The sequence below is a fragment of the Podarcis tiliguerta genome (genome assembly GCF_965153285.1).
Source record: "Podarcis tiliguerta genome assembly, chromosome: 10".
NCBI lineage: Eukaryota > Metazoa > Chordata > Lepidosauria > Squamata > Lacertidae > Podarcis > Podarcis tiliguerta.
This window is the reverse complement of record NC_139543.1, coordinates 18487946-18500034: the sequence shown is the minus strand read 5'-3', so window position 1 is coordinate 18500034 and position 12089 is coordinate 18487946. Positions and strand designations below refer to the sequence as shown.

Genomic DNA, 12089 nt, shown 5'->3' with positions numbered 1-12089 from the left:
CATAACAGGAAGAGCACCTGGTTTGGGACAGCAGCTATAAAGAGCGAAAAACAATCATCTCAGAAAGTGATAGAAAACACTTTCTTATCTTAACTTGACATATTATCTGTCAAGATAATATTGCTGTTTCAGTGCAACTGGGATAACACCCAGCTCAAAGGGTACTTTTGGAGGGTCAAAAATTATCTGTAGGAGGAATTTACATGGAGCCACCAGCCTATTTAACTTCAGCATTGCATATTTTGCATGCCATTAAACATCATGCAGATGTTAAATTAATGGAATTGCTGTTTGACTTGCTTCTTGGTTCAAGTCTGAGGCAACTCTTGAGTACCGTTGCTTATTTTAGGGTTCCAGTACTCTTAACATTAAGGGACGCGGGTGGCGCTGTGGGTTAAACCACAGAGCCGAGGGCTTGCCGATCAGAAGGTCAGTGGTTCAAACCCCCACGATGGGGTGAGCTCCCATTGCTCGGTCCCTGATCCTGCCAACCTAGCAGTTCAAAAGCATGAAGTGCAAGTAGATAAATAGGTACTGCTCCGGCGGAAAAGTAAACGGCATTTCCATGCACTGTCAGTAAAGCGAGATGAGCGCCACAACCCCAGAGTCGTCCGCAACTAAACCTAACAGTCAGGGGTCCCTTTACCTTTACCTATTCTTAAAATTGTGTCATAGGAGAATGTCACCAAGTGAAACTAACTGCACCACCATTTCAGGAAAAGCTTCACCTGCTAAACTTCTATCTGCCACACAGGTGGCTTTGCAAGTGGTGAAGATAACAAACATTATCAGTCTTCATTTTCCCTTTTAAACCAAGTGACAACAGTGGCCTGCCTGATGAAGTAGTAATAAGGATAATTATTTTGCTGTTCTTGTTTTTAAAAAACAAAAACAGTGTTTGCTTATTAAAGTACAATATATTATTACAGGAGGCCAGGTGACCACTGGGTGGCAGGCAGGCATGCTTACAAAATTCTCCCCATCCAAATTTCTTTCTGGTTTCTGAATCATCTGGTCTAGTTCGCAAGCCACACCAATACCTAAGGAAGCTGCCATCTTCTGTTTTTTATTTTCAGGTTCCATAGAGACCACTGCAAATGCTTAGCCTGCCACAGTTTTAATTTCTTTCTGTTGGTTCTTTAATCTTCTTAATTCTTACCCCACCCACTGCTTGTGCATATTGCTAAAACAGTGAAAAGGGGTACTCATCCATTGGATTGCTTGCACAGATCAGTAAGAAAGACAGAAAAGCGAGGCGGACAAATGAAAGGAAAATAAAGCTTCGGCAAACTATGCCCATTCCAGAATTAATTTTAGAAAATGCCCATGTTAAATCAGAGGAAAGGATGAGCAAATCCATGAGAGAGCAGTCTGGAACCAAGGTAATCCACTCATCATTGGATGGGCACGTTCAATTGCAGAGACAAAATCTGGAGCAACAGTCTACACCCTCCTCACAGCACTGTTGACATCTTGCTGTGGGCTTAGAAAAAACACACACACTGTGAAATCAGCCTTGATCTGTTCATGTGTTGGGCTTTTCTCTGGTTTTCCTCTGACCTCCCTGCATTTTGTGAAACCAGCCAGACTATCGATGAAGAGATTAGGTAAGATATATTTGTGGATTCCATATTTACGAAATGGATGGCTTCATCATCTCTTTCTCATCAGCCATGTTCAAATATATAAAAGGATGTCACATACAGGAGGGGAAAAGGTTGTTTTCTGCTGCTCCAGAGAAGCGGACATGGAGCAATGGATCCAAACTACAAGAAAGAAGATTCCACCTAAACATTAGGAAGAACTTCCTGACAGTAAGAGCTGTTCGACAGTGGAATTTGCTGCCAAGGAGTGTGGTGAAGTCTCCTTCTTTGGAGGTCTTTAAGCAGAGGCTTGACAACCATATGTAAGGAGTGCTCTGATGGTGTTTCCTGCTTGGCAGGGGGTTGGACTCGATGGCCCTTGTGGTCTCTTCCAACTCTATGATTCTATGATTCTATCTCCTATCTTAGCTTTCTAGTTACTCCTAATGGCCAGGTTTAGCTCTTTGGCACCTTACGATCATGATGAGATCTTACCAGGTGAAGAAATAATGATACTCCAAACCAAAACTGTGATCAGTCTCGCAGGCAGGGATGTACACACAAGCATGGTCCTCAGGGTCTTCAAGGTTCACTGAGGTTTCCCATTTCACCCATTCTGCTTTCCCTAACTGTGCTAATTTACCATCATCAAGTGAGAAACTGACAACTCCTTGCTTCCCTATCACAGCAGCATCTGACAATTCAAGAACCAGAAAGCCTGCAATGCTGGCAAACTGCTTTTGGTCTTGCTGATTGGATTGACAGGGGCTACCTGACCCCTTATGAACAATAAAAAGGAGCACAACATGATATTTCATTTCTCCTGTCTTCTCGTTTGTAACAGCTGTCAGCAATATTTTGGGGGGGTGGAGGGGGTGGGCAGAGTCTTCCTATCTGTCTGCAATAAAACTGCTTAGCACTACCTCAGCTTTGGATGGAATACTAACGATGAGATAATGTATGAAAGATCTCTCAGTTGCTTAATACCAGTCATTAAGAAGTATGAGTCAGAGCTGTTCACAAATTCATCTGCTATTTTGTTCTGAGCCGTGCGCCACTATTGCCAATAACAGAAGTGTTTCGTGTAAAACTCGTCTTCTCATCCCAACGATATGTATAATTCAATTTTGGCAAAAGGCTGGCCTTAGCAAATCTCTTTAGCAGCCAAATAGAACTGTAATTATGGCTTGTAAATGGCAGTGGTGTAGCATGGGTTGCCAGTGCCTGGGGCAAGGGTTAGGGTTCCTGTGGTTCCTGTCAGGGCCGGGCTGCAGCGATGGAGGTGGGGAAGGGTCTTCCCAGCAGTGAGAGAAAAGCTGGGGATGGGAGACCAGTGGTGGCCATTTATTTTATTGTTATTGTTTAGTTCATGGAATTTTTACACTGCTTGATTGGTTTAAAAAACACACCCTCAAAGCAGTTTATTTTTCTTTTGAAATTTTGCACACACACCCAAAATTTTGCACCTGGGGAAACAGCCCCTCTACTCCTCCCACACACACACCATATACTTTGTGATACTTTGCACACAAACCCGCCCAACCTGCCCAAAAGTTGCTACTTGAATTGTTGTGCTCCAATCACAATTACATAATATTGAAAATTCCAACAGGTGAAGCTTCTATTATTGCCATGGAGCTACAGTGCTGGGGAGAGTAGCATCTGTGGAATTTCTTCTTATTGTGCAGTTTTATAAAGGACAGGTGAAGAAAAGAGCTGGCAAGTCTACTTGCACAACAGAGCCAAAGGGGTTTTCAGTATATCAGTTTCTTTTGTCAGTATGCTACATACCATGCAGGGTTAACACCCACCAGCATCACCATTTTCAAGGCAATTCTCTTGTGCAAATTCCATTTCTCTATTGACGTTGCCAAACAAATCACTCCCGTTAACAGCAGATGAAAATCTTTGAAATAAGCCGATGCCACCTAAAAGCAAAATTCATTTTGTTTAGCTAAATGTGCGCTATTTAGCTACCATGATTCCATCTCAGGAAAATAATGAGCTGTACAATTTGTGGAGGAAAATCGAAACGAATGAAGCCACCTAGATGTATAAAGAGAAACAATAGGGACTTGTTCTTGAAACCAGGAGTTGCTGTTGCTAGAGGAATAAAATTAAACTAAAATTAAACATGGGGTGTGTTTCAAGGGAGGCGGGCATTGACAGCACCATGCTGAGGAACACCTAAATTCTAGCACCATCTCTCTGTCCCAGCAGCAAACCCAAAATATGGAGTTCACCCGCCTCTCTGTATTCTCTAGCTTTGCCCAGTCAAGATGTCTATAAATCTGGTGCAACAGTTGGACTTGGATGGGTCTAATGGGAGTTGGTGGAAGGCATGGGAGTTGGGAGCCAGCCTGGTGATGGGCCATAAGAAACTCAGAAGAATGAGAGGGGAATGGAACCAATTTCTCCAGTGCAGAAAGGGTTCTGCAAAGGAGCAGGCCGTTTCCATAAAGAGAGTGGTAGTCAGTGCTTGGAAGAAAGTTGGAAAAGCTGAACTTTTGTCCCAGATTGTATCGGGTTTCAGGGGCAAATGGGATGTGAAATCAAGTTTCAGGTTTCATCACTGCTGTCTCCTGTGTTTCAAAGTGGTAGCAAGAGGCATAGTGGTTGTGATTCCCTTGTTGTACTTCTAGACAGCACCAGTCTCCCCAGCCCACCAGAATGGGCTCAGTAGGGATGCTTCGAGTGTGTCCAAGGCCTCGAGGCATTAGGATTTGTATAAATTCACCATTAAAGAAAGCAAATAAAGCAATCAAATGGTTTGATGTCTGGGCTACCAAATATATGGGCAGTTGGAGTAGTGGTAGGGAAAGGAAAGGAACAACAACAACAACAACAACAACAACAACAACAACAACAACAACAGGAAATTTACCTGTTTGGAAGCCATAATTCCGAACAATGGGAACATTAAAGCAGGAAGTAACGCCGAAACGGCCAGGGGTAATGCTTCTGTGAGCCAAAAGATGGCCACCACAAATAACGTGTAGGCACATTCTGCTTCCTAGAATTGAAAAGAGAAAATAGAATGAAAGAAAATCAGATTCAGATTTCTGTAGTACAACATGAGCAATCAGACAGAAAACATTATAACCCCTGACTGGAAAGGACGATAAGATATAATGGGGAGTCTCTCCTCTTCAACTAGAATCCAGCGATTTCCCAAGTCACATTCACAATGTTGCTGATATAGCAGAAACTTCTGTTCTTTGAGTCATGTTCCAAGAAGGATCACCTGAAGAACGAAATAATAGCTATCTGCCATGGCCATTTGCTTTCAAATTCTAAATATTATGGTTTTATTTATTTATTCGTTGTTTTCCACAAACTTTCAATGGAACAGACATTTGAGAGGAGGCACTGCGTTGCAAAGGGGCTTCATCTCAATGAAAGAGCAGGGTGCTTTGAATGAATAAGGTTCCAGTTTCGATGGCGGACACCGCCAGTTAAAAGGACCAGGTAGCGAAAGACCTCTGCTTGAAATCAGAGTAGACAATACTGAACTAAGATAGAGCAATGGAATAAAATTGATTCCTTTGTTGGCCTCACGTGAGGTGGAAGACTGTGCTTTGTCCAAAGAGTCTTGGCGCTTTGTCAAAAGCTATATATCCATTTCCACTCTCCTTCCACCCAACTTTTATGGCCAAAAAAATGTTACTTCAGATTCCTCTGGAGGAACATGGTGGGAAACACAACACCTGCCACCGACCTGAATACCTCAGAACAATAATAGCGAGAAACGGGGATCGTTTCTCTGTGAGGAGACTGGCGATTCCGCTGGTGGGTGAATGTCACAATATTTTGTGAATACACTCATGCATAGTCTTATTCTGAATTAGCAATATTTTCACCCAAAATGAAACATCTACATTTAACTTTAAAATGATATGAAAAGATGTTAGGGCATCTCTATTTATCAGAGAAATTTTGGGATGTCCCTCTTTTCATCAGAAAAATGTTGGAGGGTATGTTTCCAGTCCAGTTGCTGGTACAGCTGATACGGCTGGAAAAATAATTATTTCCTCCTTTCCCTCTGATGACAGCCCTTTAGAATACGAATTTTCTACTGAGATTCAGGGACATTGGAACTCGATGTTCCCATGCTCAGAATTTCATCTGGTGAAAGCCACATCCATGCCAAACACACAAACCTAGAAAAATCTGTGCCAGGTATGAGTTTTCCATTAACATATATATTTCATTAATACCAAATCAGCACATCAATATGAAAGTTACTGATCCTGAACCATCTGTACTCGTTTATTTAAGGTGGGGTGTGGAGGACAACCATACAGACTGTCATAGCCATGTCTGAATTAGCGGGACATTTCCCCACATTTTGCCTCAAGATATTTAAATGAAATGCAGAAGCCAACACAGAGTTAAATGCAAAATTGATTTTGATCATCTGCCGGGGCGGGCGGGGGGCGGGGGTAGAATCTGGGAATGTGGATTGTTACAGGCCAAGGCTTTCAAAAAAAGAAAAGAAAAAGAAAGGAAGTCAAGATATTTATTGACTGAAATTGAGTCTTGGCCAAACTACGCATCACGCTGTGCTTAACGTGCAGTGTTTAGTTAAGTTTTGGTTGATTAAATAACAGGCATGGGGAAAGGTGATTCCACTGTAAACACTTATTTCTTCACTCTTCACCCAGAAAGGAAATTCCCCACAACAATGACTTAGAATGGAAGGCAAGAGGTGGGGAAGACACCAAATTTTGGCGTCGTACAGGGGGCTGTTGAAATATGAAAGCCCGCCACTGTACATAGAAGCCCACCTGAGTTCCTCATGCGTGGGGAGTTTGGTGACACCCTTTGGTGTCAATGGGAACTTTTCCCTCAGGTATCAGTTCACACATGGCGGGCAGATTTTCATTCCATTTGTGGCAGGAGAGTAAAGAGATAAGCCTTTAGTTGCCGTGGTCCAAGGGCCTCTCTACCTAGCCCTCAGCACTCTTTCCAGGCCACATTCTTCACAAATAACGCAAAGCGTTATTTGTCAGCCTGGAATGGGCCCTTGGACTTGGGTCATGGCTCTTGCTTGCCTAGTTGGAGGAAATGGTGTGTAAGTTTGTGTAGAAACTAGCCGATTGTAAGGCAAAATTGACATTCCTTGTTCCATACCCTCCAACATTTCTCTGGTGAAAATATGGACATATCCTGGACTTCTGACTCTGCCCACCACAGGGATGTGGCCCTGGGAAGGTTACCCAGAAGGGAATGAACATCATTTCCCACCCCTAAACAGCAGCATTTTATTGTGTGGCTGTGTGGTCTGAGACTATTGCTACCCAAGCAATTCAGCAGGAAGAAGCTTGAGAAGGAGCCCTCAGGCTACGAAGAAGAAGAAGAAGAAGAAGAAGAAGAAGAAGAAGAAGAAGAAGAAGAAGAAGAAGAAGAAGAAGAAGAGTAGTAGTTTGGATTTGATATCCCGCTTTATCACTACCGTAAGGATCTCAAAGCGGCTAACATTCTCCTTTCCCTTCCTCCCCCACAACAAACAGTCTGTGAGGTGAGTGAGGCTGAGAGACTTCGGAGAAGTGTGACTGGCCCAAGGTCACCCAGCAGCTTCATGTGGAGGAGCGGAGACGCGAACCCGGTTCACCAGATTACGAGACTACCGCTCTTAACCACTACGTGACTGGCTCTCTCAAGGTCATGTAAGAAGGGTCTGAGGTGCACCATGGCAGAGCAGGTTTCAAGAGGAGGAATAAAAAGCCATGCTATTTCAGCCAACTTGCTGTGCTGCTGACACATAATCATTGCACACTGTTTCCCCATTTGATTGTTCAACAGAAGTTTCAGACAAAACATCCAGCCTGCACATATATGGCAGGGACAATTTCAGGTTGGCTTTATTTTTACTCAAGCAGTGGGGATGCTTAAACCCTACTGTGATGGATTCATCACAATCTTAAGAACTCCTTAGGGATGCGATTACCTCCCCCAGACATGCTGTGCTCTTATCGAGAATGTATAGCCTCCATGACTTGCCACAGGAAATATTTTGAGGGGCAAACTGTCTGTGTGTATTCCAAATTACTCCTTCTCTCCCCCATCTATTGCATCCGTTTCATTGGAGAAATCCCTCATTTGCATTGTAGGGCAAAGAAGATAGATAGATAGATAGATCACATCAATTTCTCCACATACCTCAGTAATTGAAACATTATTAGGACCAACCATAATTGTCATTTAATATTGATCAAGCTTTTGTGTTTCCCAGTACCTTTCAACAGGCTTGATGTTATGCAAAGCAGTGGTGCAGAAGGGAGGAGTAAGAAAGAAACAAAAACAACAAAAATGCAGATGGTAAACATCTTTAAATGATGAACGTTTGATATTAAGATATATCTGCTATAGCTCTCTCTCTCTTAAGTAAAGGTTAATAAAAATGCCTCTTTGTATGGTTGAAAAGTGCCCTTTTCAGTTCATTCCAATCTAGTGGAAATTATTTTGAAGAAGCTTTGACGTGTAGAAAACTTGCCATATCTTTAATCTTGCTCTTCTCTGCATATTTCAGACTGTGAAACATTCTGAGTTGTTATTTTACTGATGCGGCAGGTGGAAAGAGGCCCAACAGATCCATCCGATATCAGAGTGCATGGAATGTCTATCACTTCCTCACATTTGCAACCGGCATCAACTCTCTGATCGTCATAAAAAAGTAATTCTGTGGACCATTGGTGATTCATAATGAACCTTCCGGTGGTCCGCAGAACGACAGCAGAAACAATGGAGGAAAATTCTCAAGATCCTTTCGAACTTCTGGTGCAGCTTGAGTCTATGTGCAGGGCAGAAGCAAAGGAGATGCATTGCTATATAGTGTAAAAAAATTGCTAGGTGTATGCACACTCCATATCACAGGTACGTTTGTTGATGAGATACGACAGTTTGGGCCAATTCATTGGCCTTGAATCTTGATTGTGACAAACACAAGGGTAGCCAGCTTCATCACAACTCCAGCAGCCCTAGCCAGCATTTTCAGTGGTTAGGGATAACAAAGAGTAGCATTCGAACAACACCTGAAAGGTACCACATTGGCCATCCTTGCACAAATATCTCAAAAGTCAGGGTCCTGTCTGACTAGGACCTTGGGGAGACTTCCTCAGAGGAAGAGGCATGGAATCGCACAGAAAACCCCCAACTGGCAACCTGAAAGAACCTGCTCTTGTCCTATGACAACTCAAAGAAGCTGGTCTCATAAACCTCTCACCTGGCCCCCAACAACCTCTCTGATCACCATTTGCACTCTACCTTGACCCCACTAGTTCTTGTTGTTCACCAGCTGGACCTCAAGAGCAAAAGCAGCAACAGGCCTGGTGGGTGTTGAACTGTTTCTTTAAATCTAAAGGGTCATCATTGTTTCACCCGATGTGTATACCTTTAAGGGGCCAGAGCAAGGGCCAGAGTGAACTAACGAGATCCAGCTTTACAGCTGTGAAGCATAGCAGGTGCTGCTGAGTTGCATTGATTAAGCTGTGTTGGGAATTGGCTGCAGTATATAAGGAGCAGCACCTAGCTCTGCCATTCACCCTGGGGATGGGTTGGTGGTTGGGTCGTGTTTGTTTGTAGATGTATTTGGTGTATAAGGAGTTTTTGTTTTTCTTATTAAAACCTTGTTTAAGTTATTTTTGAGTCCCTTCTTTTTCTAATGCATGGTCTCCCCAGCAAGCTCTCTGCAGCGTTACTACACTGCGAAAAGCCAACAGTGGGTAGTGCAGTCAGTGAAGAACCATTCATGTTGCCAAGAAATGTTATCACCAAAGATCTCCTGAAGAAGAAGGGTCTACTTGGGAGAAGTCATAGAACAAGGATGGGGAACCTGTGGCCCTCCAGATGTGTCTGGACTACACCCACTCATGGTAACCCGCTGATATTGTAAACTCCAGCTCCCATCAGCCTCATGGCTAATGGTCAGAGATGGTGGAAGTTGCTGTCAAAACATGTGGAGGGCATCACAGTGGCTAGTCCTGCTCTGCAGTTTAAGAGATTACTGTGTGTTTCCAACTTCAGACTTTGGAAACCTCAAAAGTTCATTGATTTAAACCCAGTTTATATGTAGGCCTTCTTCCTACACCAGGCTTTCCCAAATTTTGGTCTCCAGCTGTTTTTGGACTAAAATTTCCATCATCCCTAACCACTAGTCCTGCTAGCTAGGAGTGATGAGAGTTGTAGTCCAAAACAGCTGGAGACCCACGTTCGGGAAACCATGATTTATACCCACAGATCATTATTGGGATCATAATTGGTTGTGGTCTGCAGCCTTATGGTTTGCAACATTTTCTATCTGATCATCGCCTTTCTAATGATGTATCTTTCCAATCCGATCATCACCTGGCTTCCAAGAGCTGTTTAACATCCTGGGAAACTGATTTCTCCACAGCTGTGTGGCATGAGTGTGATGGAGCAATAGCTTGGGACGGACAGCTCTGCCTACTTTTTAATGTTCTAAGTCATCCGGAATAGATTTTGCCATGGAGTAATAACCACAAAAGAAGACGTTATTACCCAGCTCGAGCTATCATTAAAGTCAGAAGCCAACTGCAAGCAAGGCAAAGCCAAGACACATTATATACATATTAAAGGTTCTGTAGCCAGTCTTTCTTCACCATTTGAAGGATGCCTCAAAGGATCATATTGCACATATGCTATGGTGGTGGGAAGTTTAGCACCAGGATTAGTCATTAAAATAACTGATTGAGCAGAGTTAGTTCTCTGTGCCTGAAACTATATTATCCATCTCTTAGGCAGGGCTACATTTCAACAAGGCTGTAAACAAGAGAAATTTATTCACCTCTAACTTTTATTGCTTGTGATTTATTTCATCAAATCTTTTCATATGCAACCACATTCTCACACAGTTACATAGCCAAAGAAGAAAAAGGAGAACACAGAAAGGCCATCTGTGAACTTATCTCAAATCTTGTCCTAGATGTGAAGTCAAAGTCAGCTAAAGCCATGCTGTGAGATGCCCTTTGTAATCATTCACACATAATTTCAAAGAGTGGCCAAACAGTGACCAGCCCTGAAATCTGCTACACACTTTCGTGTGTTGAGTTGTAAGGCAACGACACTGGGATTCTATGAACCATAACTTTGCTGTGCTGACAAGTAATGCTGAATTTGCTTGAACGTCATCCATTTTACAAATCTCATCATTCATTTCCCCTGCGCTCTGCCACAATGAGAAATAGAGTGAGGAGAACTTTCCAATGGACTAGAATGGCCAGCGTTCTGCTCATGGTAGGCCCCTTTAATAGAAACTCGCTCTCTGGCTCTCTCTGTTCCTCCATCACATGGTGCAAGGATTAGAATATCCATCCCATTTCTCCTGTCGCATTCCTGGTTGTCCTCCATGACTTGGGAGGTGACCATCTGTAGCAGGGAGCTTGCGCTACTTGTTGTAGGTTCCCCTGTGCATTTAAGAACCCGGATTTTCATTCGCCATATTATACGTAAATGCCTGCCAATTTCCATCTTTTGGGTAGCCTAAAAAGACCCAAACGTTTTAACTCCAGCCTTGGTGTGGCTGCCATTTAGAAGCAACTATTTGGAGCCTGTTAACAGCACCTAAGTCATATTTTCTTTCGACTTCAGATGATTTCAATAAGTGGCTGGAGACACAAACAACGAAACAACACCAGTTTTCCCCAAATATAGAAATGGATTCTCTGCTTCACACAGATTTAGATGTACATTATCATGTCAAAGGGACGCGGGTGGCGCTGTGGGTAAAACCTCAGTGCCTAGGACCTGCTGATCGTAAGGTCGGCGGTTCAAATCCCCGCGGCGGGATGAGCTCCCGTCGTTCGGTCCCAGCTCCTGCCCACCTAGCAGTTCAAAAGCACCCCTAAGTGCAAGTAGATAAATAGGTACCGCTTTATAGCGGGAAGGTAAACGGTGTTTCCGTGTGCGGCGCTGGTGCTGGCTCGCCAGCTGCTGCTTTGTCACGCTGGCCACGTGACCCGGAAGTGTCTTCAGACGGCGATGGCTCCCAGCCTCTTGAGCGAGATGAGCGCGCAACCCTAGAGTCGGACACGACTGGCCCGTACGGGCAGGGGTACCTTTACCTTTACCTATCATGTCAAAGCAGGATGTGTGTTGATTTTCGAGGTATGCTGGTCTGTGTATAGATCAGTATGCGTGTTGCTGGACAACTATCACATGCCTTTAAAAATAAATAATCAGTGATATTGCTTTCCAGTGGTGTGTGTATTAGTGCCAGACAATACATATCACATACTGATGCTGGAGGACATGTATCTATCTATAAGTGGTGTGAGCTACAACAGAGGATGGAATCAATTGGATGTCATAGGTTCCCCTTTGAATCTGCATAGATTCTACTATTCTCTGTTCTGAAAAGAAATACTTCCTTTGAACATGTCCTTGAATGAGGACAAGAAACCACACAATAGTAACAAGAGTTTTGTTTCCTCCCTAAATGAGGGGCGGGGAGCAGGGGGGGGGGATACAATTCTGTGTATTTGTAGG

General features: G+C 43.4%; 1 protein-coding gene across 1 annotated transcript in view; it reads right to left on the bottom strand.

Moving 5' to 3' along the window:
• The window catches only part of SLC13A1 (solute carrier family 13 member 1), a 95041-nt gene that overhangs the window by 40400 nt on the left and 42552 nt on the right, over positions 1-12089 (bottom strand). Inside the window, exons 3-4 of the mRNA XM_083399765.1 lie at positions 4468-4596; positions 3375-3511 (exon numbers count right to left, since the gene is read on the bottom strand). Coding sequence (XP_083255891.1) covers positions 3375-3511; positions 4468-4596 — 266 coding nt within the window. The remainder of the gene's footprint in view (positions 1-3374; positions 3512-4467; positions 4597-12089) is intronic.